At 56.3% G+C, this 21,861-nt stretch overlaps 1 protein-coding gene across 1 annotated transcript in view; it reads left to right on the top strand.

The window, feature by feature from the left end:
- The first annotated feature begins 753 nt into the window (after nt 1–753).
- Nucleotides 754–21,861, top strand: part of LOC129637660 (uncharacterized) — a 35,954-nt gene continuing 14,846 nt past the window's right edge. The window contains exons 1-5 of the mRNA XM_055561881.1: nt 754–1,005; nt 1,497–1,568; nt 1,630–3,599; nt 6,230–6,327; nt 8,000–8,208. Coding sequence (XP_055417856.1) covers nt 754–1,005; nt 1,497–1,568; nt 1,630–3,599; nt 6,230–6,327; nt 8,000–8,208 — 2,601 coding nt within the window. The remainder of the gene's footprint in view (nt 1,006–1,496; nt 1,569–1,629; nt 3,600–6,229; nt 6,328–7,999; nt 8,209–21,861) is intronic.

Raw genomic sequence — 21,861 nt, 5'->3', positions numbered from 1 at the left:
GTCTGACTTTGTGAATATGCTAAAAACCATTGAGTTGTATGCCTTAAATGGGTGAATTGTAGGGTGTGTGAATTCTATCACAATCAAACTGTTATTTTTTTAAAACAATGAGTGCAAAGTTGTGCAAGGGACGTGGGGTTGGCGGAGGGAGGGAACCTTGCTGAGTCACGGACGGTGGGCTGGGCCTCAGATGTTCTTTCGCTCACCCACCTTGTTTACCAGTGGGGTACAGGGAGAGGGTGAGTCAAGGGCTTATACCCAGGACTCCGGACTCTCTGGTGGCGCGTCCCCCGCCCCGGCCATCTCCAGTCACTTGGCCTGCAGCTGGCTGCTCCATCCACTGCAGCGTACACTTCCCTTCCCTTAGGCCAGTGGCCTTCTGAGAGGTGGGTGACAAATTGGATGAATGACCTTTCTGCTTTCTGCCCCCTCCCCGCTCCGCCTGGCCTGGTGAGTCTGACTGCCGCCCCAAGGATCTCCTTGCTGCCAAGGACACGGCCTGGGAGGACCCAGCTTGGGTGGAGGGAGATGTTTGGTTCTCTGAGCAAGAAGGATTGGGAAATTGAGTCTGACACCTGGCAAGGCCCACTGCCCAGGCAGCACGCAGGGGAGCCTGGCCGGCACCCCGACTAGGCTCTTCCAGGCCAGCACCTCACCAGGGTCCTGGCAGAGGCCAGAAGCGGGCGCGCCGGGGGGTGGAGGGGGTGTGGGAGCAGACAGCCTGCGGGTAATGGAAAAGCTAGAACATCGGTCATGGCGGGCCTGCAGCATTCGTGTGTTGATGTCAACAATGGAGGAGGAATTTGTGACCTTTTGCCAAAGATGCTGGAATTCCCAGTGGCCGCCTTGGAGCCCATGCTTGGACCACTCCTGGAATCTTCTTGCTGTCATTGTTCTACCCTTGCTGCCAGCAAGATCCCCAACCCCTCTGCCTCAGATACCTCCATCAACCTCGTCATCCCACCCCTGGCAGCTCCCTCCAGACCAGAAGCCTACCTAGCACTGGTACCCAGCGTGCCCTTTCTCCCTGCTCAGTGTCGTTCTCAGCTCCCCACCTTGCTGGCCCCATGGGCTCAGATCTGCTCCTCATCCGCCCAGTAGATCCTTTGTTCTCCTGCCTGACTGTGGCCAGGGCCTTGCTTCCTTCCTAGAACAGGAGGGCCTATCCCCAGGCCACCTCCCAGCTGTCTGGCACCCCGGGCACTAGGCCTCTCACTGAGTTGGAAGCCCCTACCCTGTCAGCTGCCTGAGTCATGGCTGATGCTCCACTCACATTAGCTAATGCTTGGGAGGCAGCTGGGTCCCCTTCCTGCCCGTGATGTTATCTGGAGCCAGATGCTCATCAGTGACACTGACTGGCCAGAGGGGCTTCTCTGACTGAAAGTCATGTCTGGAGGAGCGTCGATGCTTGGTGGAGAGGGTTCTGAGTCAAGAGCTACTCCCAGTAATTCTCTGGCCGTTAGTCTCAGTGTTATTGAGGCCTCCGGTTTCACTAGCCGCAGCAACACCCCACCACCACCCCCATCACTGCCACCAGCACGTCCAGCATGTCCAGCATGTCCTCCATCGTCACCTCCAGCCTGTCCACCACTTTCACCAGCACTGTCACCCCAGACCTGTCCCCACCAGCTCCACCACTCTACTGCCACCCCCGCCATTGTCACTGCCACTGTCTCCATCATCTTTGTAATTTCCCCCATCTTCCCCTCCACCCTCACCTCCACCTCCACCCTCACCTCCACCCTTACTTTCACCCTCACCTCCACCCTCACCTCCATCTTCACCTCCACCCTCACCTCCATCTTCACCTCCACCCTCACCTCCACCCTCACCTCCATCTTCACCTCCACCCTCACCTCCACCCTCACCTCCATCTTCACCTCCACCCTCACCTCCACCCTTACTTTCACCCTCACCTCCATCTTCACCTCCATCCTCACCTCCATCTGCACCTCCATCTTCACCTCCAGCCTCACTTCCATCTTCACCTCCATCCTCACCTCCATCTTCACCTCTATCCTCACCTCCATCTTCACCTCTATCCTCACCTCCATCCTCACCTCCATCTGCACTTCCATCTTCACCTCCATCCTCACCTCCATCTGCACCTCTATCCTCACCTCCATCTTTACCTTCATCTGCACCTCCATCCTCACCTCCATCTTCACCTCCATCCTCACCTCCATCTTCACCTCTATCCTCACCTCCATCCTCACCTCCATCTGCACCTCCATCTTCACCTCCATCCTCACCTCCATCTGCACCTCTATCCTCACCTCCATCTTTACCTTCATCTGCACCTCCATCCTCACCTCCATCTTCACCTCCATCTTCACCTCTATCCTCACCTCCATCTTTACCTTCATCTTCACCTCCATCCTCACCTCCATCTGCACCTCCATCCTCACCTCCATCTTCACCTCTATCCTCACCTCCATCTTCACCTCTATCCTCACCTCCATCCTCACCTCCATCTGCACCTCCATCTTCACCTCCATCCTCACCTCCATCTGCACCTCTATCCTCACCTCCATCTTCACCTCCATCCTCACCTCCTTCTTCACCTCCATCCTCACCTCCATCTTCACCTCCATCCTCACCTCCATCTTCACCTCTATCCTCACCTCCATCCTCACCTCCATCTGCACCTCCATCTTCACCTCCATACTCACCTCCATCTTCACCTCCATCCTCACCTCCATCTTCACCTCCATCCTCACCTCCATCTTCACCTCTATCCTCACCTCCATCTTCACCTCTATCCTCACCTCCATCCTCACCTCCATCTGCACCTCTATCCTCACCTCCATCTTTACCTTCATCTGCACCTCCATCTTCACCTCCATCTTCACCTCCATCCTCACCTCCATCTTCACCTCTGTCCTCACCTCCATCTTCACCTCTATCCTCACCTCCATCCTCACCTCCATCTGCACCTCCATCTTCACCTCCACCCTCACCTCCACCCTCGCCTCCATCCTCACCTCCATCTTCACCTCCACCCTCACCTCCACCCTCGCCTCCATCCTCATCTCCATCTTCACCTCCACCCTCACCTCCATTCTCACCTCCATCTTCACCTCCATCGTCACCTCCATCTTCACCTCCATCGTCACCTCCATCTTCACCTCCATCCTCACCTCCATCTTCACCTCCACCCTCACCTCCATCCTCATCTTTATCCTCACCTCCATCTTTACCTTCACCTCCATCTTCACCTCCACCCTCACCTCCATCCTCACCTCCATCTTCACCTCTACCCTCACCTCCATCCTCACCTCCATCCTCACCTCCATATTCACCTCCATCTTCACCTCCACCCTCACCTCCATCTTCACCTCCACCCTCACCTCCATCTTCACCTCCACCCTCACCTCCATCTTCACCTCCACCCTCACCTCCATCTTCACCTCCATCCTCACCTCCATCTTTATCTCTATCCTCACCTTCATCCTTACCTTCATCTTCACCTCCATCCTCACCTCCATCTGCACCTTCATCTTCATCTCTATCCTCACCTCCACCTTTGCCTCCATCCTTACCTCCACCAACTTTACCACCTCTACCATCACCACCACTTCCACCCGCCCAGCTCCCAGGTTGGACCCCTAATATCACTAGATATTTCTTAACAACCAGTCTTGTATCTGCTTGGAGAGTTCACCCTGGATGTGGCATGTAGCCAGAATTGCAGCTCTCTGCTGCCTCTTGGCTCACATCTATCCATGAGTTGGGACTCTTGCCTTGCATGGTATTGGTGGCCCAGTGTTGGAGTGACTGGTTTAGAGTCCATGCAGGCAATGCCTGGGCATCCGGGGGCAGCTCCCGGTTAGGAGTCAAGGGGCCAAGGAGCTTGTCCTCACACATAACCTCAAAGAAGGCAGGAGATAGGGTAGGGGAAGAACCCAAAGTAGAAGTCAGCCAGAGTGCCACGGACTTGGTGCAGCCTCCAAAAGTTACCACTTCTCTCCGGGTCCCCCCTCTTCCAAGAACAAACCTCCATTTCTCCACGGAGAGCTCCTGACGGGGGCAAAGTGTGTCTGCAGCCTCCACTCCCTCGAGGGTGTGCTGCTCGGCAGGGTAGCCCTTCAGCTGGCCCGAGTGCTTTCCAGCTTCCACCTCTTACCAGCTCTGAGATCTTGAGGAAGTCACTCATTCTTTCTACAAACCTTCCATTTCCTCATCTATAAACAGGGGGTGAACATTAGACTCTACCTCTTAAGCCTGCAATGAGGATTAACTGACATCATCCACGGATGGCACTTAGCTCAGATTCTTACTGGCGCCCCAGGCCTGCACTTTACAGAGGGGGACACAGAGCTGGCTGTTCAGCTGGGGGATGGGGTGGGGATTGGCAGGGAGAATTGCTGAGGTCATCCGCTCAGAAGTGACAGAGCAAGGACTGGCAGCCAGGCCCATGAGCCTTCTGCTTTCTTTTCTGAGTTCCTGTTGACTTGGGAGCTTGCGAGGGGCACACAGGGACGCTGAGGCCTGGCTCCTGCCCTGGAGCCCATGGCCTGGGCCAGGGAGGGGAGAGGATGGGGCCCCTGGCAGCAGATTTGGGCTGAGAGGGAGTGTGCTGTTCCAGGCCTGCCTGTGGGGGCTCAGCATGAGATTCTGGGGGGACTCAGGGCAAGGACCCCAGAAAGGCTGGGTAGGGTGGGTCCTTGGGAGCCTTGGGGGCTTAGGTCACCAGAGAGGAGAAAGATGGCATTACAGTTAAGGGGAACTGAGCAAATGTTGGAGCCCAGTGGGGGCATGGCATGTGTGAGTCCAAAAGGATGGATGCCCAGCCAGTGGGTATAGAGGTTCCTGGGTCCTGAAAGCTGAATGCTAACAGGGTCCTTGGAGGTCATCATTGTACCCAGTGGTTAAGACTTTGCATTTCCACTGCAGGGGCCGCAGGTTCTATCCCTTATCTGGGAACTGAGATCCTGCATGCCTTGAGGCAAAAAGCCAAAAGCCAACAAGCCAACAAGCAAAACAAGCAAAAAGCAAGAACAAAGGAGAGACTAAGCCAGAGGGGGGCCAGGCAAGGGTGGAACCAGGGCTGTCCCTGGACTCCCTCCTTCCCACCTTCCTGGGCTGGAGGGGTCATTCTGACCATTGGCACGACTGTCCAACATCACGACATCTGGTGGCCCAGTGCTGGCTGGAGTCCTGGCCTTCTTTCCTGTCCTGTCCTCCTTGTTCTGGTACCAGGGTCCTGTCTGGTAGTCCCCCTGGGGGGACTTCAGGAGACCAGTCAAGAGAGGGACCCAACCCAACGTTAGAATTCCTTGCCACCGAGCTGTCAGGAGACTTTCCGTCCTATTCACCATTTTTCTGGGAGCGGTCACTGCCTGTCCATTGTCAACAAGAGCTGCCCTTCAGAGAGTCCAGCTAGAGCCTGGGCACCATGTCAAATTAAGACCCTTGTGTCATTGCAGGGAAACTGAGGCTCAGAGAACTCAAGTCACCAGCCCAAGTTGCTTTACTAGAATAGGGCTGAGCTGGACAAAGGGCCGTCTGATGGCCCCCTTGCAAGACTCCCTCCTCCATGTACTTGACCAGAGCCTGTGGGGGTCTGGGATGAGCTGGATGGTGATTCGGGGAGGAGTGGAAAATAAGATGAGCAGCTGTGGCCGCAGCCAACTGCCTGCGGGCCAGGGCTCCCTGCCACCCACAGTCCAGCCCACTCTCTGCCAGGGCCTGTTGCCTGCTGCACTGCGGGCGGCCGGAACGCCCAAGCTCCTGGGGCCACCATCCTCTCCCCTCGTGGCCCTGGCACAGCGTCCCACACCAGTGGGCCTGGATGCCTAGACCGCCATCCTCCAGAGAGCACCAGTTCTGCCGCCCAACATGGCCGGCCCTGGGGTCTGCCAGTGGACAGACAGCCCTGCTGAACGGGGGCACCAGGCCTCTGGGTCTGCCTCTGGCCGTGATTGGGCTCCTGGCCACCCAGGCAAAGGACTGCCCCTCTGCCCACCACCCATCTAGGGCAAGCTATCTAGGGTGGGAGGTGAGGAGTGACTGGGCTTTTTAGGAGGGAATTTCCAGGGTAGAGGACCCATTTGAGGCCCAGACACTGAACTGTCTGCCCCTGGAGGGCCCCAGGTGGCTGCCCATCAGCCGCCTCCCCCCGCCCCTCTTCTGTAGGTTCCATCTCAGTGGGTGAAACTGCCAGCCCCTCACTCCCCAGAAGCATCCTGGTAGCCCTCTAATGACAGCCACACGGTCGTTGCTCCAGGACAGACTTCTCCATCCCTTACGCAATCATTCACCAGCCTCTGCCAGAGACCTGCCCCCTACCCCCAGGCCTGCCAGCCTGCCCTATCAACAGTCAGGGTGGGCTTGTAAAAGAGGCACATGGGGGCCATGTCACCCTGAACCTTACATCTTCCCTGGCTCCCTGGTGACTGCAGAGAAAGTTCCAGCTCCTTAGCCAATTGTCAAGGCCCCTGGTGTCCCAAGGCATCCATGCTCTCCAGGACCCAGTTTCTCTTCTAGCTAAACATCTCTGGTCCCTGGAAAGTCTGGGCTGCTTGACAGCACCTCTAGTCCCAGGCCTCGAAAGTTCTTCTCACAAGATTTGCCTTAACCACGGCCCCTTCATGAAGTGTTTCTGCTGATTCCTTTGGCCTGGGGCAATTGGCATGGTGCACCCACATGCACCACTATGCTCTGTGGCTCGGATGTGGGTCTCAGCCTGCCTTCCCCACTATAATAAAAGCTCCTAGAGGCAATAATAAATCCTGTTTGCTTCTCTCTGCGGCCTCAGTGCTCAGCGCAGGGTCTGCCCCAGAGAGAGGCCATGCAGGAAGTACCTTCATCCATCCATCCATCCATCCATCCATCCATTCATCCATTCCCTACACTTGAGGTGTTCTTGGAATATTGCACAACTTTCTCAAGCAGGACCGCCAAGGGCAGCTATGCTCAAAACCACAGGATTTGGAGGCAGCTGACCGGAAGGACCTGAGAGGTGAGGGGAGGTGCAGGTGACTGGTGTCTAAGTGGGGAGGCCTGGCCCCTGGCCCAGCAAGACCTGTTTTGCAGTAGCCTGGCATGGGATCGCTTGGGTTTAATTTTTTTTTTTTAATTGGAATATAGTTGCTTTGCAATATTGTGTTTCTAATACACAATAAAGTGAATCAGCTATATGTGTATATATATACATCTTAATTAAAATTTTTTTAAATTTATCTTTGGCTGTGCTGGGTCTTCATAGCTGCACACAGGCTTTCTTTAGTTGCAGAGAGCATGGGCTGCTCTTCGTTGCGGCACGTGGGCTTCTCATTGCGGTGGCTTCTCTTGTTGCCGAGCATAGGCTCTAAAGCGCAGGCTCAGCAGTTGTGGTGCATGGGTTTTGTTGCTCTGCAGGACGTGGGATTTCCCGGACAAGGGATGGAACTCGTGTTCCCCACATTGACAGGTAAATCCTTAACCATTGGACTACCAGGGAAGCCCCCACCCCACCCCGCCTTTTCATTTTAAGCTCTCCTACTTCCTAGCTGAGTACCGTGGGGCAGTTGATTACCCACTCTGAGCCTACAATGATATTTTTCCCTGGTGTTTCATAGGCAGTGAGGTGGTGGTGGTGTTCAGTCGCTGAGTCATGTACAACTCTTTGCGACCCATGGACTACAGCACACCAGGCTTCTCTCCCTCACTATCTCCCTGAGTTTGCTCAAACTCATGTCCATTGAGTCAGTGATGCCATCCAACCATCTCATCCTCTGTCGCTCCCTTCTCCTCCTGCCCTCAATTGTGCGTGCTTGGTAGATGGTTACCTCCACTCCTTCCTTCTTTGGGGAGCCTCTTGTTGGTGTGAGACACTAGGAACCTCTTCTTGAAGAATCAGGGAGTTGGGATGCATCAGCCCTGTAGAAGCCAGACTGAGGTGGCCCTGTGGGAGGTGAGCATGGCAGAATGGTCCCAGAGGTCTCTGCCTTGGGAGGAGGGCCTCCCAAGTCACGGGCACATGGGTGCCCGTCTGCCCCTCTGCACTGCTCGGCAGGGCTGGTACTGGGTGCGCCCAGCATTGGCCCCACAGTGGCTGGCAGGGCCAAACCGTCATCGGGCCTGGCCCCGTGCCTGGCATCCCTCTGGCATTGCTTGGGCACTGGCTTCCTGCAGACGGATGCAGGCCGTGTGCCCTGTGCTGACAGGCCCTCCCTGGGGCTGAAGGTGCCTGGGGCCAGGCCCCCAACCGCTGACCCTCCCAGAGTAGGCCTGATGAATGGAGGCTAGTCAGAGAAGGGCCCCATCTACCCTCAGGTCACAGCAACCGGGGCAGGGTGACACCTCCCTCCCCTGATGAGGGTTTTTCAGAGCAGGGCCTTGCCCACCACCCTCCTCAGACTGGGCTTTCTGAGCCACGGCTATGTCTCCCCCTTCAGACTAACTTACGTTTTAGGGTGAGCCTGTGTCTCCTCTCTTGTACCAGCTTCACGGGGCAGAGCCGTGACTCTTGCTCAGACAGAGAGGGTGGGTTGCAAGAACATTCTAGAAGGACCTGGTGGTAGGGGAAGCATGGTGAATCTAAGGCCCAGTGAGTGGTCCTATCTGTGCTGGGTGTCAAGTGGTAGAGGAGGGAAAATAATGGATGAAAGATGGTGGGTCCATGGCTCCCTAAGGCTGGGCTTTGTCCTGAAGATGGAGAGGCACCGGGAAGGAAGCAGGAGGGTCAGACAGGTGAGTCCCACAGATCCTGGCTGCCATGTGGACCACAGGAGACAAGCCGAGGTGCCGAGGGATGGTGGGTGGATGGGAGAGCATGAGGAGGGGGGCGTTTGGGAAGGAGAAATAGATGGGCCTGCTGGCAGGGGGACGATGGGGGTGTCAGGCCCAGGCCCCCAAGCCCGGCTTGGGCAGTGGAGGCAGGTCCATAGCAGGGGGGCGAGGATGTGGTCGCTCAGGGCCTGCACTGTGAGGGCCTGGGGCGCTCAGGTGGCCGTGCCCAGAGCGCAGCCTTGGGGGGAGCTCGAGTCCAAGGAGCCAGGCAGCAGGTGGAGGTGCCATGCACCTGAGAAGTCCAGGGAGAGGGAGAGTTTTCAGGGCTGGGCAGGGGGACGCAGAGAGGAGGCAGGGACGAGAAAGCCCCTCCGATAACGCCCGCGTCCTCTGCTGGAGGAGGGGCAGCATGTTCTGCCTGGAACGTGGGGGTCCCAAGGCAGCTGGTGCTCAGGGGGGCTCTGTGGGTTCCCTGATGTCCCACTGCCCCGGCCTGAGGCTGCCCGCCCCCGCCTCCAGCCCTCCTACTCCACACTGAGCCCTCGCAGGCTTTTGGAATTTTCCAGGTGGAAATTCACCCCAGAGGTCCTCTGGTCCCACATAGGACAACCCATCTTGTCCCACCACCCCCGGCCCCCAGCCATCCTGTGGGCTCCAGGACGGGGGCTCCCCAGGATCACCGGGCCCACCACCCCCAACCCCCAGCCATCCTGTGGGCTCTGGGATGGGGGCTCCCCAGGATCACCGGGCCTTCCTCCCCAGGGAGCAGCAGCTGAGGAAGGAGACGGGCCCCCTGGTGACCCCCACGTACCTCTCCCCTTTCCCCACCAGTTCCAGACACATTTGCGATTTATCTCTCTGTGTGTTGTTTATTGTGTGGAGGCCAGGCCTCCCAGCCAACTTGGAGCTGGACTGGCCAAGCCGTGGCCCGAGACGGCCGTCCCAGCCAAGCCCGGAGCAGCCCCCCGCCCGCGCCCTCTCTGCCGCCCCTGAGCCAAGCAGGCCCCGAGCTCTGGCCGGACCCGTCGCTCTTTATGGAACCCCGGGGCCTGTCTCCCCCATTGTCTGCCCGTGTTTACAGCCTCGCTGTTTGCCTCATTTCACTCTGGGTGACGCCCCAGTCTGGACAGGGCCTGCATGCCATCCTGCTGAGACCTCTCTCGTCGCCCGGGCCCTGGGCCCCCGGGCTCCTCGTCTGTCATTTCACTGGATTTCACTCGCCGGCCACAGGCTTGCTGGGAGGGCTTGTCACCCACGGGAGGCCGACCAAGGGGCCCTGGGTGAGCAGGGCAGGAGGCGTGCACGCGTAGGGTGCATGTGTATGCCTCTATATGTGCATGTGTGTGTGTGTGTGTGTTGGGGGCCTGGGGAAGGCACGCACACAGACCCAAGCATACACACACACACCCTGCCTGAGCTCGTCAACTGTTGCCCCATCTCTGCTGCGGTGACACGGCCTGGAGAGCTAAGGCCAGGGATGCTGGCAGACCTCCTTGCACCCTCTCTCCTTCACTGGCCAAGTCACTCACCTGTCTGGGTCTCGGTTTTTCCTTTTGGGTAGAAGGAAGGCTGTATTCGTGCTGCAACTACTGAAGCCCGCGCGCCCCAGAACCTGTGTTCCTCACCCAGAGATGACACGGCCATGAGAAGCCGGGGTGCCATGGCTGGAGAGCAGCCCCACCGGCTGTACCTGGAGAAAGCTCGCACAGAGCCACGAAGACCAGCGCAGCCACAGGTCGATAAAGAAACAGTAAAAAAAAGAAGGGAGGCTCTGTTGACACCAGCCTCGCAGCCTGCCTTTGGGCGTCTAGAAGGGCTGTGCTGGCCTCTGGCTACAGTCCTACGGCCTGTCTGTCCCTCTGCCCCTCTCTCCCTCGGCTACCGTTGTTAATCTCTGAGGCTCTTCCCAGGAAAACACACCTGGTAAAATTCGGTAGGTTCCCTGAAGTACCCCCATCAATTCGCCAGTGAAAAACCTTCTCTGTGAAACGGGACAGAAAACCCCTCGGAGGCCTAAGAGTTTTCCATTCCAGATGCAAAAAGGTGGTAATCACTGCGATGTCCCAAGAAACCAACAAGGGACCCAGGCAGCCACTTAGACCTGTCTCCTCTGTCCATTAAGAAGCAAAATAAAGGAGCAGGTCTCAGACACCCTGAAGCCGGGTGCGGCAGATCACCTGAGTTCATACCTTGACGCTGTGTGATAACAAAGGTTGGTGCCCCTAACTCTAGAAACTGGGGGAATGCTCACGTAGCTGTGTGATCCTGGGTTGAGGTCTCCCGCCAGTCCCCTGGCTCGAATGACCCGGGAAGACTGTGGCCAGAGGCCTGTAGCTCTGCGGACCAGGGAGTGGACTCGAGGGCAGGATGCAGCCAGGTGGCAGGGCTGCGTGGTGTGCAGGATGGCAGAGCGTTATTGATCTTGCCGGTTCCTTAGCGGGTGCTGACAGCCGGGCGGCGCTGTGTAACACTTCCCAGGCGCCCCCTTGTCTCTTAGGACTGGAGCTCTAGAGACTGATAGTGGTGGTCAGGGGACTACCACCTGTGGCTCCCAAGGGCAGGCAGGGGAGGTTTGTAAAGTTCTTGCAGAGATTGGTTCCCCAGGCCATCTGCCTGGGATGCCTGCCAGCCATAGTGCTGGATTCCCAGGGTCTCCCTTTCTTGGAACCATAGCTATGTTCCTGCAGCCCCCAGGGCTCGCCTGTCGCTGGAGACTGGAGACCAGCCCAAGCCCTCTGGGGCTGAATGAGGAACTGAAGCTGGGGTGGTTGTACCTGAGGCAGGGGACTCAGGGGTGCCCTGGAAAGGACAGAGAGGTTACTCCAAGGGTGTGGAGCCCCTAAGGGGGCTGGGGTCTTCTGAGTCTTTTGACCTTGGTAAAGAACCCACCTGCCAATTGCTGGAGATGCAAGAGAGGCGGGTTTGATCCCTGGGTTGGGAAGATGCCCTGGAGAAGGGAATAGCTACCCACTCCAGTATTCTTACCAATAGAATTCCATAGACAGAAGAGCCTGACAGGCTACAGTCCATGGGGTCACAAAGAGTCGGACTTGACTGAGGTGCCATTCTATTTCTATTCTATTCAGGCAAAAAGCTGCTGCAAATTTATACAACAAATCTTTTACAAGCCATGTCCACTAACCTGAGTGGGCAGGGCGCTCCCCTGGGAACCCTCAGAGCCTGCAGTGGCCAGGCCTGGACAATCTCTGTTCCCCTCACCCACCCCGGGCTGCCTCAGACCCTAAGACGCTTCCACTTGTCTCACACCCTTCAGGGGCTGCCTGAGGAATTGACACAGCATCTTTCTGGATGGTGAGGGAAGGTACGGGGAGGATTGGAGGCTTCCCAGTGGGCCCCTTGTGCCCAAAAATGGTCCGGTCCCCCAAGATCCAGGCTGCGGGGAGGGATGGTCCTGGAGAGCCAAGCTCCTTGACCATCGCTGTGACCAACCCTCGCGCTTGGGAAAGGCTGCATTGTGCACTTGTGTGAACGCTGTTACACCTGAAGCCTCAGGGTCTGTCCAGAGACTCCACAGACAGTTAGACGGACCCTGTGACACTGAGGCAGGCCATGTGGCTCCATCTGGGAGTCCATGGTCCGGGCCAAGGACGGGCTCGCTGCCCACCCACCCATACACACACACAGGCCAGCATCCCCGATCACCCGCCTTTCGGACAACAGAGGACTGGGGTTTGATGGTCTTGGGAGAGCCCGTAAAAGAGCCAATAAATGCATTTATGTTCCTGCAAATGACACCCTAACAAAGCACACAAAAGAAAGAGGCAGCGTTCATGCATCTTAAATCATGGCCACGAGGACCGTGCGATTAATTTCCATTTATCATCCTTCCTGTGCTCTAGAAACATCCACGTCTCAGACTAGCCCCCGCCCCGACAAACCTCATAAATCTGTTTTGCTGGTTCCACACGAGCTGCCTGGGAAAAGGCCCCATGTGCCGCGTCTGCTCCTCCGTCCAAGTGTTCAACGCCTTCGAGATTTTATGGTTTCACGTTATTGACTTGGCTTCCCAGGTCTCCTGGGGCAGGCGGCTGTTTGAGAGCGCACCAAGAGGCTTGGGGTGACCTCAGGTTCACCCCCTCGCCTGGCCGGAGCAGGGAGGCCCGTGCAACAGGCCTGTAGCTGCCCAGGGGCCCTGCGACCTCACGCAGGAACTCCTGGGGGACCCTGACCGGGGCTGGCCCCTGTGCCCTGACTCGGGCCCCACACCCCACTCTATGCTGAGGCCCATTTGTCCTCACCTTCCCCCACCTGCGTTGGCAAACCCTCAGCTTCTGCTTCCTCTCCTCTCTCTCTCCCCAGCCAAGCTCCTCCATCCCCAGGGATGCTCTCGAGGGAACAGACCTGAGGTTGGTGCATCCTGGAAGCAACGCATCCAGGAGCAGGTAACATTTTGTGCCCATAATGTGCAGGGTGGTTCCCTCCACAGCCACTCCAGGCCTCCTCTGTGCCACCGAGGATGCAGATGAAGGCTGGACTGATTTTCACTTCCTAGAGAAGTGGCATGTGCGCTCAGTGGCTTCAGTCGTGTCCGACTCTTTGTCACCCCATGGACTGTATTATATTATAATAATAGTTACAATTGCTTTAACTGTAATGAATAATTGTGTTGGTTTCTACCGTAAAGGCTGAGTTTAAGCAGAGGAGTAACATGGTAAGGTTTGAATTTTGGCAAAACCATCCTTCAATGAGGGAAGTCAATTGGAAGAAGAGTCGGACTGGTCGAGGTCACCCTACTTCATACCATATACAGAAATTAAGTCAAAATGGATCATGCTGCTGCTGCTGCTAAGTTGCGTCAGTTGTGTCTGACTCTGTGCGACCCCATAGATGGCAGCCCACCAGGCTTCCCCGTCCCTGGGATTCTCCAGGCAAGAACACTGGAGTGGGTTGCCATTTCCTTCTCCGATGCATGAAAGTGGAAAGTGAAAGTTAAGTTGCTCAGTCGTGTCCGACTCTTAGCGACCCCATGGCCTGCAGCCTACCAGGCTCCTCCGTCCATGGGATTCTCCAGGCGAGAGTACTGGAGTGGGGTGCCATCGCCTTCTCCGAAAATGGATCATAGACCTACTAGTATGAACAAAAACTATGAAACCTCTAGAAGAAAACATAGAGGAAATTTTTAAAATTACCTTGGACATGGAAAACATTTCTGAAATGCAATACAAAAAGTACAAACACTAAAAGGAGGAATAAATTGCAATAAATAAAATGCAAAAGGTTAGCTCTTCTATCATTTTTTAAAAATTATTTATTTTTGGCTGTGCTGGGTCTTCGTTGCTGCATGGCTTTTCTCTAGTTGTGGCAAGCAGTGTGTGGGCTTCACATTGTGGCAGCGTCTCTTGTTGTGGACACAGGCTCTAGAGCGCAGGCTCAATAGTCGTGGTGCATGGGCTTTGCTGCATGTGGGATCTTTCTGGACCAGGGATCGAACCCAGGTCTCCTGCATTGGCAGGTGGATTCTGTACAACTGAGCCACCAGGGGAGCCCTAAGATACTCTTAAGAAAATTTTACAGGCAAGGCACAGACTGGAATTTTTGTAAAACACATATCCAACAAAGGATACACACAGAAAATTTACAACTAAGTAGTAAGATAGATTGGAGAACGCAATGGCACCCCTCTCCAGTACTCTTGCCTGGAAAATCCTATGCATGGAGGAGCCTGGTGGGCTGCAGTCCATGGGGTCGCTAAGAGTCGGATACGACTGAGCGACTTCACTTTCACTTTTCACTTTCATGCATTGGAGAAGGAAATGGCAACCCACTCCAGTGTTCTTGCCTGGAGAATCCCAGGGACGGGGGAGCCTGGTGGGCTGCCATCTATGGGGTCGCACAGAGTCGGACATGACTGAAGTGACTTAGCAGTAGCAATAAGATAAATATCCAATTTGAAAAAATGGGCCTGGGACTTCTCTGGCAGCCCAGTGGGTTTCAACTCTGTGCTTCCAATGCAGGTGGTGTGAGTTTGATCCCTGGTTGGGGAACTAGAATCCCAATGCCATGCAGAGCAGACAAAAAAAAAAAAGGCAGGCCAAAACTGGAACTCTTATCCATGGCTGGTGGGATTGTAAAATGGAATGACCACTTTGGAAAACAGAGTGGTAATTCCTTAAAATGCTAACCATCCATGTACCTCATGACCCAGCTATTCCCCTCCTAGGAATCTTCCAAGAGAAATGAAAGAATCTATCCACACACACAAAAAATTATGCAGGAGTATTCATAGCAAGAGCTATGAATTTGTTTGCAGCCCAAACTGAAAACAACCCAAATGTCCATTAGTGGGTGAATGAATGAACAAGCTAATTGAGATGTAAACACACCACAACATGGACGCATCTCAAAATAATTACTCTGAATGAAGGAAGCCAGGCCAAAAAAGAGGATATAAAATTCTAGAAAATGAAAATAAATCTATACTGAGTTGTTAGAGGACGTGGTGGCAAGCTGGAGGGAGAGATTGCAAAGAGGCAGGAGGAGACTTTGGCGGGTGATGGATGTGTGTGTCCATTATCCTAAATGTGATGAAGATTCTGTGGGTGCATACCTGTGTCAAAACATACTGAAACTGAATGTGTCAGATTATTCATGTTAACCTATGTCAGTTGAACCTCAATAAAGCTGTAAACAAGCATCCAAATTACAGTGGGCGACCAGAGAGGTCTGGGATAATGTCCAGGACTGTGGGTGGAGTAGTAAACACAGGACTATTCCTCTTTCACTAAACTAAGTCCCATAAAGGGAGAATTGAGATCTGCCTTGCCCAAGTCGTAGGAGGCACTGGGGCAGAGAAAAGCGCCTCGTCTCAAGAGGCATTTAAAAGGTACTTTGCCAGACCTGAGGGTGTTTGAGGTGAGAGAGGTTGAGGAACCAAAAACAACCGCTCTGTTTCCAGTTCAAGTCAATGCTCCTGGGGTACACATCCCAGTGGGGAGAGGAAGATGCTTTCAGACCTGGGGGTGCTGAGTCTGTGGTGCTGGGGGCCAGCGTGTGGAGACAGGCGGGACTGGGGAGTCCCCAGCGTCTTTCCCAGTGGTTTGCAATGTGCGTTTCATATTAGAATGAAAACTTGGAAAGTTTTTTAAACATCCTGACACCTGGACCCCATCACTAGACCGATAGAATCTCCGAGGAAGGATTCCACTTGGCCCTGGAATTTTTCCACAGCTCCTCAGGGATTCTAAAGTACAACCTAGGCCATTTCCAGGAGAAGCAACAGAAAGGTCAGTAGTGAGGGGTCCCGCCTGCGGCCATGCACAGTTGGGAAGTGGTGAGCGGAGTGGGGCTCAAGCTGGCTTTGAGCACCCTGAGCCTGTCACTGAGCAAGGTGGCTCCCTCAGGCTGGCCACCTCGGCCCTCTCCCAGCTCTGAGGCAGGGCCCTGAGCGGCGTCTGGCCCCCCCCCACCAATGGCTCCCCTCACGGCCGTGGCTGGGTGCCGGCCCATCACATGGCCGGTGCTGATGGATTGGGTGTCTCCGGTGTGCCGGCGGCTGCCGCTAAGTGGCCTCCTGGCAAGGAGTCAGAGGTCACTTCATCGCCGCTCCGCTCAAGCAACGCTGGCCTCTTTGGGGCGCCTCCCACGTCTGTCTGGTGGGATGGAGTGTGTTCAGCATCAGCTCCAAGATCTAGCCCCTGCCTGGTTTCTCCCGGGAGAACCGCGTTGGGAACCCGCAGTCCCACAGGGCAGATGAGCCACTGGCCAGAGGGGAGCTGGGTTCGAGTGAGAGCATGGTCACCATGTGTGCAGGACTGCCGTGTCCTAAGATCCTATATGCCATCCCCTTGTTCTGGCAGGTGGTATCCGGGCCACTGGCTCCAGGCAAGTCTTTCTTTTTCTTCTTGCAGTGTTTTTCCCCTTGAAGCCTATCTGGGGCCCAGGAACTGGGTGAACCTGCGTCTGAACCTCCATCTAAGACCACGGTCCTGGTCCCTGAATTGTGTAGGTCAGGTCCCGGTGCAGCAAATGCCACAGGGGTCACGGCAGCTCAGTTCCAGGGGCCATGCCATCACCTAAGCTGAGTGACCCTGGGCGAGTCACTTTCCTGGCTCAGAGAGCCGAGTACCTAACAGGGCTTCAGCAACCCCAAGATGGGAGTCTGAGCCTGTGTGTCACGGCAAGGCTGGTCTGCCCCGCTCTCCCAGCAGTTCTGGGCCAGCCCAGCACTGGGACTTTAGACCTAGCCCCAGCTAGAGGGGGAGGTAAGTTCAGTTCAGGTGACAAGTGCCACTGCCAGATACGTCAGAAAGAAGGGGCAGCACGGACCAGGTGGGGATCGGGAAAGGCTTCTTGGGGTGAAACTGGAGCTGTCCATGAGGCCGAGTAGGGGTAACCCTGGGTAGAAAGGAGGAAGAGGAACAAGCCTTCCAGACAGAGGGACCAGCATGTGGAAGAGCAAAGTGCTGGGGAAACAGATGCTGTTCTCAGTGGTCAGAGCAGGGAGTGTGTGTGGGGTGGGGTGGCAGGAAGCCAGAGGGCAAAGTGGGGACCTGGGGACCAGGGAGCGGGGCTGGGTGAAGCCTGGCTGGCAGGGCAGGTTGCTGTGGTGTAGGCTTTCTTCACGGAGAAGGCAATGGCACCCCACTCCAGTACTCTTGCCTGGGAAATCCCATGGACGGAGGAGCCTGGTAGGCTACAGTCCATGGGGTCACTAAGAGTCAGACACGACTGAGAGACTTCACTTTCATGCATTGGAGAAGGAAATGGCAACCCACTCCAGTGTTCTTGCCTGGAGAATCCCAGGGACAGAGGAGCCTAATGGGCTGCCGTCTATGGGGTCACACAGAGTTGGACACGACTGAAGCAACTTAGTAGCAGCAGCAGCAGCAGGCTTTCTTCAGGCGTGCCCGCATACCCACTGTCTCTAATCACCTGTGTGTGTGCGTGCATGCGCTCAGTCACTCAGTGTCTAACTCTTTGTGACCCCATGGACTGTAGTCCGCCTGGCTCCTCTGTCCATGGAATTCTCCAGGCAAGAATGCTGGAGCAGGTTGCCATTTCCTTCTCCAGGAGATCTTCCCTACCTGAAGGAATCTGTTAAAAATGCAGGTTCCAGGCCCATAGCTCCAGCAGAGTATGAAGTAGAGAGATCTAAGGAAAAGGGAGACGGCCCCCTCTCAGCCTGATCAGGGCCTGGGGCAGTTTGGGGGCCCTTTGCAGAGAGCAGCTGAGGCCTGGGGTGAACTCTGCCCCATCTGTGTCAGGCTCCTGGCACAGGTGGGCCCTCTGCATGTTCCCCTGCAGGGAGAGGACCCAGTTACCTCCACCTCTCCCTTCCAAGGCAAGAAGGAGCGGGGGCTGAGTCTCTTGGTCCCCCGGTCTGGGCTGTTAGGCCTGGATCCCTGCAGCAGGAAGCCTGACCCTGCAGCCAGCAGGCGGAGCCCTATCCAGCTGATACGCACCCTTCGTCTGCTCCCCAGAAGGAGAGGTGACTGTGTCCAGCCTGGTTGGGGTCCAGGCTGGGTCAGCAGTGCCAGCTTCCCATCTGGCCCCGGAGACACCCCCAGAGTTCCAGGCTCTACTAAGCAAGGTCAGGATGCTGGTACCAGGGTTGGGGAGAACTTGGGCTTTTCCGCCATCACTTGCCAAGACTCAGTGGGTAGGTTCCCAGAGATGCAGACGGACTGTGCTGGGCCGAATCGCCCACCCATCTGGACCAGGGCGGCAGACCCCCGCTGCCCAGATGGCTCGGGGCTCCTTGCGTGTGCACAGGGAAGTGAGGCGTTCCCCCAGATCACCAAGGATCCAGACTGGAGATAGTCTCCATTCAGGGCGGGCTGGGGGCTGAGGAGGCCAGGCAGGAGGGTGGGGCTCAGGGACACAGCCCAGCGGGGGCCCGGGACTTCTCAGAGGGGCCTGTGCCCTGAGCCCAGGGACTGGATAAGGCTTGGCCTAGGCTGAGCTCCCTTGGTGCCTGGCACTGGCTGAGGCTGGAGGTGTGGGTGGGCCTGGCCTCTTCCAAAGCCCTCCTGGTCGGGCAGCGGATGGGGTGGGCTGGGGGCTGGGCGCGGCCGTTCATATCTTACCCGTTACTTCATTCATTTTGCTCCCACTGATCCCTTGTTTATCTCACTGGGAATGCAGCCGCAGTGGAAGCTGGGGCCAAGGGGAAGGCCGGAGCCTGGGCAGCCTCCAGGAGGGCCCCAGCCCCGACCGCCTGCCTCCCTCACCTGGGTCCCCGGGCTGAGCCCACCGGGTCAGCCATCTCAGCCCCGCCGCTCAGAGAGGGGCCGCTCTAACAGCCTCTAACCTGGAGCCCAGAGGCGGGGTTCTGGACTCGGCCCTGTATGGATGGGCTATGCAGCCAGGCCGAGAACATACTGTCTCCAGGCCTTGCTTCCTCCGTCTGGGAGTTGGAAGTTGTCCTAAGTGACCTTTGAGGGTTCTTGTTGCTGTGAGCAATAAACCTACCATTTCATAAGCACGGACCCCATGCCCACCCTAGGCTGGTTCTCGGGCTCCTGGGTCCTACCCGCGCCTCGCACCTGTGCATGGATTGTCGTGATCCCACTTTTAGAGAGAGGCGGGCTACCTGGAGCACCCCCAGCTGGAGGTGGGGATGGAGCCCAGGCTGAATAAGACCCTCTGGGGTGGGGTGGGGGTAGCAGCAGCGGAGGTCAGAGCTGCCCTGGGGCAGGGATGTGAGGGCCCCGGAGGGTCAGTGCCTGAAAATGTCCTTTAGAAAATGATCAGGGGGATATGCCAGGCCCCAGCCACACCTCCTGCTGCAGGGTCCCTGGCTGAGCGCGGCGGATGGGGGCGTTGGTGGCCCTGGGGGCTTGGGTTCAGTGAGTCCTAGTCCCCATCGCCGAGAAAACCTGCCTGGGTGAGGGAGACCCACCCTCGGGAGGGTGGGGCAGCACTTTGACTTTAAGCCAGCCAGTCTGAGCCCTTGTCCTTGGTCAGTGATGTTCAAGGACTGTACCACCCTGCCAGGAAGGGGGCTTCCAGGTCCCTCCATCAGATGTGGCAGCTGAGTCTTGGAGAAGGTGACTGAGTTCCTCAGGGCGCACAGCTGTGAGTGGCAGAGCTGGGACCCCCTCCACAGCCTGTCTGACCCCCACCATGGATCTGGACCTTGGCCGTTTTCCGGGGCCCCTCCCCTGAGCTCAGCGACCCAGGAGGCTGTGAATTCAGGTCGCGAGAGCCAGAGCCTCAGCGCCCTCTTGTCTTCTTTCCGCCCCCCTGGCGACTTGGTTTTCCAGTCTGTGAAATGGGATGGGTGGGTCCAACTCCAGGCTTCTTTCTGCCCTTCATGTTGGAGCCCTGAGGAGGAATGAGGTCATGTTTGTCTAGGGGTTGAAGTGTCTTGGAAGGAGAAAGCTCGGCAAAGACAAGGGCCCATTGTCCCCCCTTCCCCGGCCCCCTGCCAGCTCCCGCCCCAGTCACCAGACAAGGCCAGCCCTGCCTGCGGGCCCCAGAGGCCACCACGTGCCAACAGGGGGTGACTCAGTGCCCCCTCCCTTCCCATTGGTTGTCACTGCCTGGAATCCCCCCTCAATGCTTTGTCAGGGTGTGCAGAGGTCCAGGCAGGAAAAGAAGCTAAGGCTTTGGGGGTCTCGGCTTGGGGATCCCACGTTCAGGGTGATAGAGTAAGCTTGAGTGAGGGATCAAGGACAGCAGAATGTGGACTTGCCTCTCAGCAGCCTTGCTGGGGACCTCCTACAAGCTTCAGCTTGGTGATCGCTCACAGCACCCCTGAGCAGGGCACTGATGCCTCTACCCCCATTTCACAGATGCAGAACATTTGTCCTTGGCCACCCAGTTCTTAACTAGTAGATGTGGAAGGGAGAGGTGGAATTTGAACTGGAGTCTGTGTGGTTTGAGAGAACTCTGCAGACAGGATCCAGGATATGGAGACGGGGGTGGTCGGGGGCACAGAGAAGGGGCAGGCCCAGACCCCGGGGCTCACAGTGGTGGAGTGGTCCCAGCAGAGATGCAGCGCCTCCCCTCTGAGCCTATGGACAAGGCTATGGTCCTTCTTTGCCACAAAATGAAGAGGTTGGGCCAATCGGGTCTTCCTCTGCTAGGAACTGGGAAATTTCCTCGGCCTCCGGCACCTTAAAGGCAAGATAAAGGATACCTAAAAAAAATCTCAGCACTTCAAAACAGCAAATGAGGGGACTTCCCTCGTGGTCCAGTGGTTAAGAATCCGCCTTCCAATGCTGGGGACGTGGGTTTGATGCCTGGTCAGGGAACTAACATTACATGTGCTGCAGGGCAGCTAAGCCAACACGTGGGAACTACTGAGACCACACATGCCCTAAAAGAGAAGCCTGTATGGCACAAAGACCGACACAGCCAAAGATAAATAAATAAATATTTTTAAAAAGAGAAAGAAACAGCTTTCTAATGGGGCCATACGTGGCCAGGGCCGCTTCTGGGTCAGAGACACCCCTCTTTCTGGCCTTCCTGCAGCTCCGAGACCCATGGAGCTCTGTCAGCAATGAACCAGGCAAGACAAATAATAGCTCAAGCTTAACGCGTCCAAAAGTAAACTCTTGATTTCCTCCCCAACCTGCTCCTCCCTGTGTCTTCCCCATCTCAGGAAATGGCAACCATCGTCCACCCAGTTGCTCAGGCCAGAAAACTGGGAGGCATCCTTGAATCCTGCCACTCCTCACCACCCACATCCATCCCCTGCCAAGACTTGTCAATTCTACTTCCAAAATAAATCCCCAATCCACTTTCCTCCGTTCCCGTTGCCACCGCTGTGTCATACCACCATGGGCTCTCCCCTGGACCACAGTGCCCGCCTCCCCTCTGCCAGAAGAATGGGCTTAAAATGTAAAATGTGAATCAGATCCCCCTCTTTTGCTTAAACAGCCCCTCCCCCCAACAGCTTCCTGTTGCTTCCAGAGCAACACTGACATCCCTTCAATGGCTCTGAGGTTCTGATGACCTGGTATCACTTCACCTCCTTCCACTCTCCCGATCTTCTCTTTGCATCTGTGTGTTTGCACATGCTGTTCCCTTTGCCTGGAAGCTCTTCCCTGCAGTTTTGCACTCAGTCGATCCCTTCTTGTCCTCCAGATCTGGGCTCCTGTCTCACTTTCTTCACCATGGCCCCCAACTAGGATTTCACCAGCCTGTTCCTTCAGAGTCCCTGGTTTGTCTCCTTTATAG

The sequence above is a fragment of the Bubalus kerabau genome, chromosome 23 (genome assembly GCF_029407905.1).
Source record: "Bubalus kerabau isolate K-KA32 ecotype Philippines breed swamp buffalo chromosome 23, PCC_UOA_SB_1v2, whole genome shotgun sequence".
In the NCBI taxonomy this organism is placed as follows: domain Eukaryota; kingdom Metazoa; phylum Chordata; class Mammalia; order Artiodactyla; family Bovidae; genus Bubalus; species Bubalus kerabau.
Note: the sequence above shows the minus strand (reverse complement) of the source record. Positions and strands in the feature narration are given on the sequence as shown.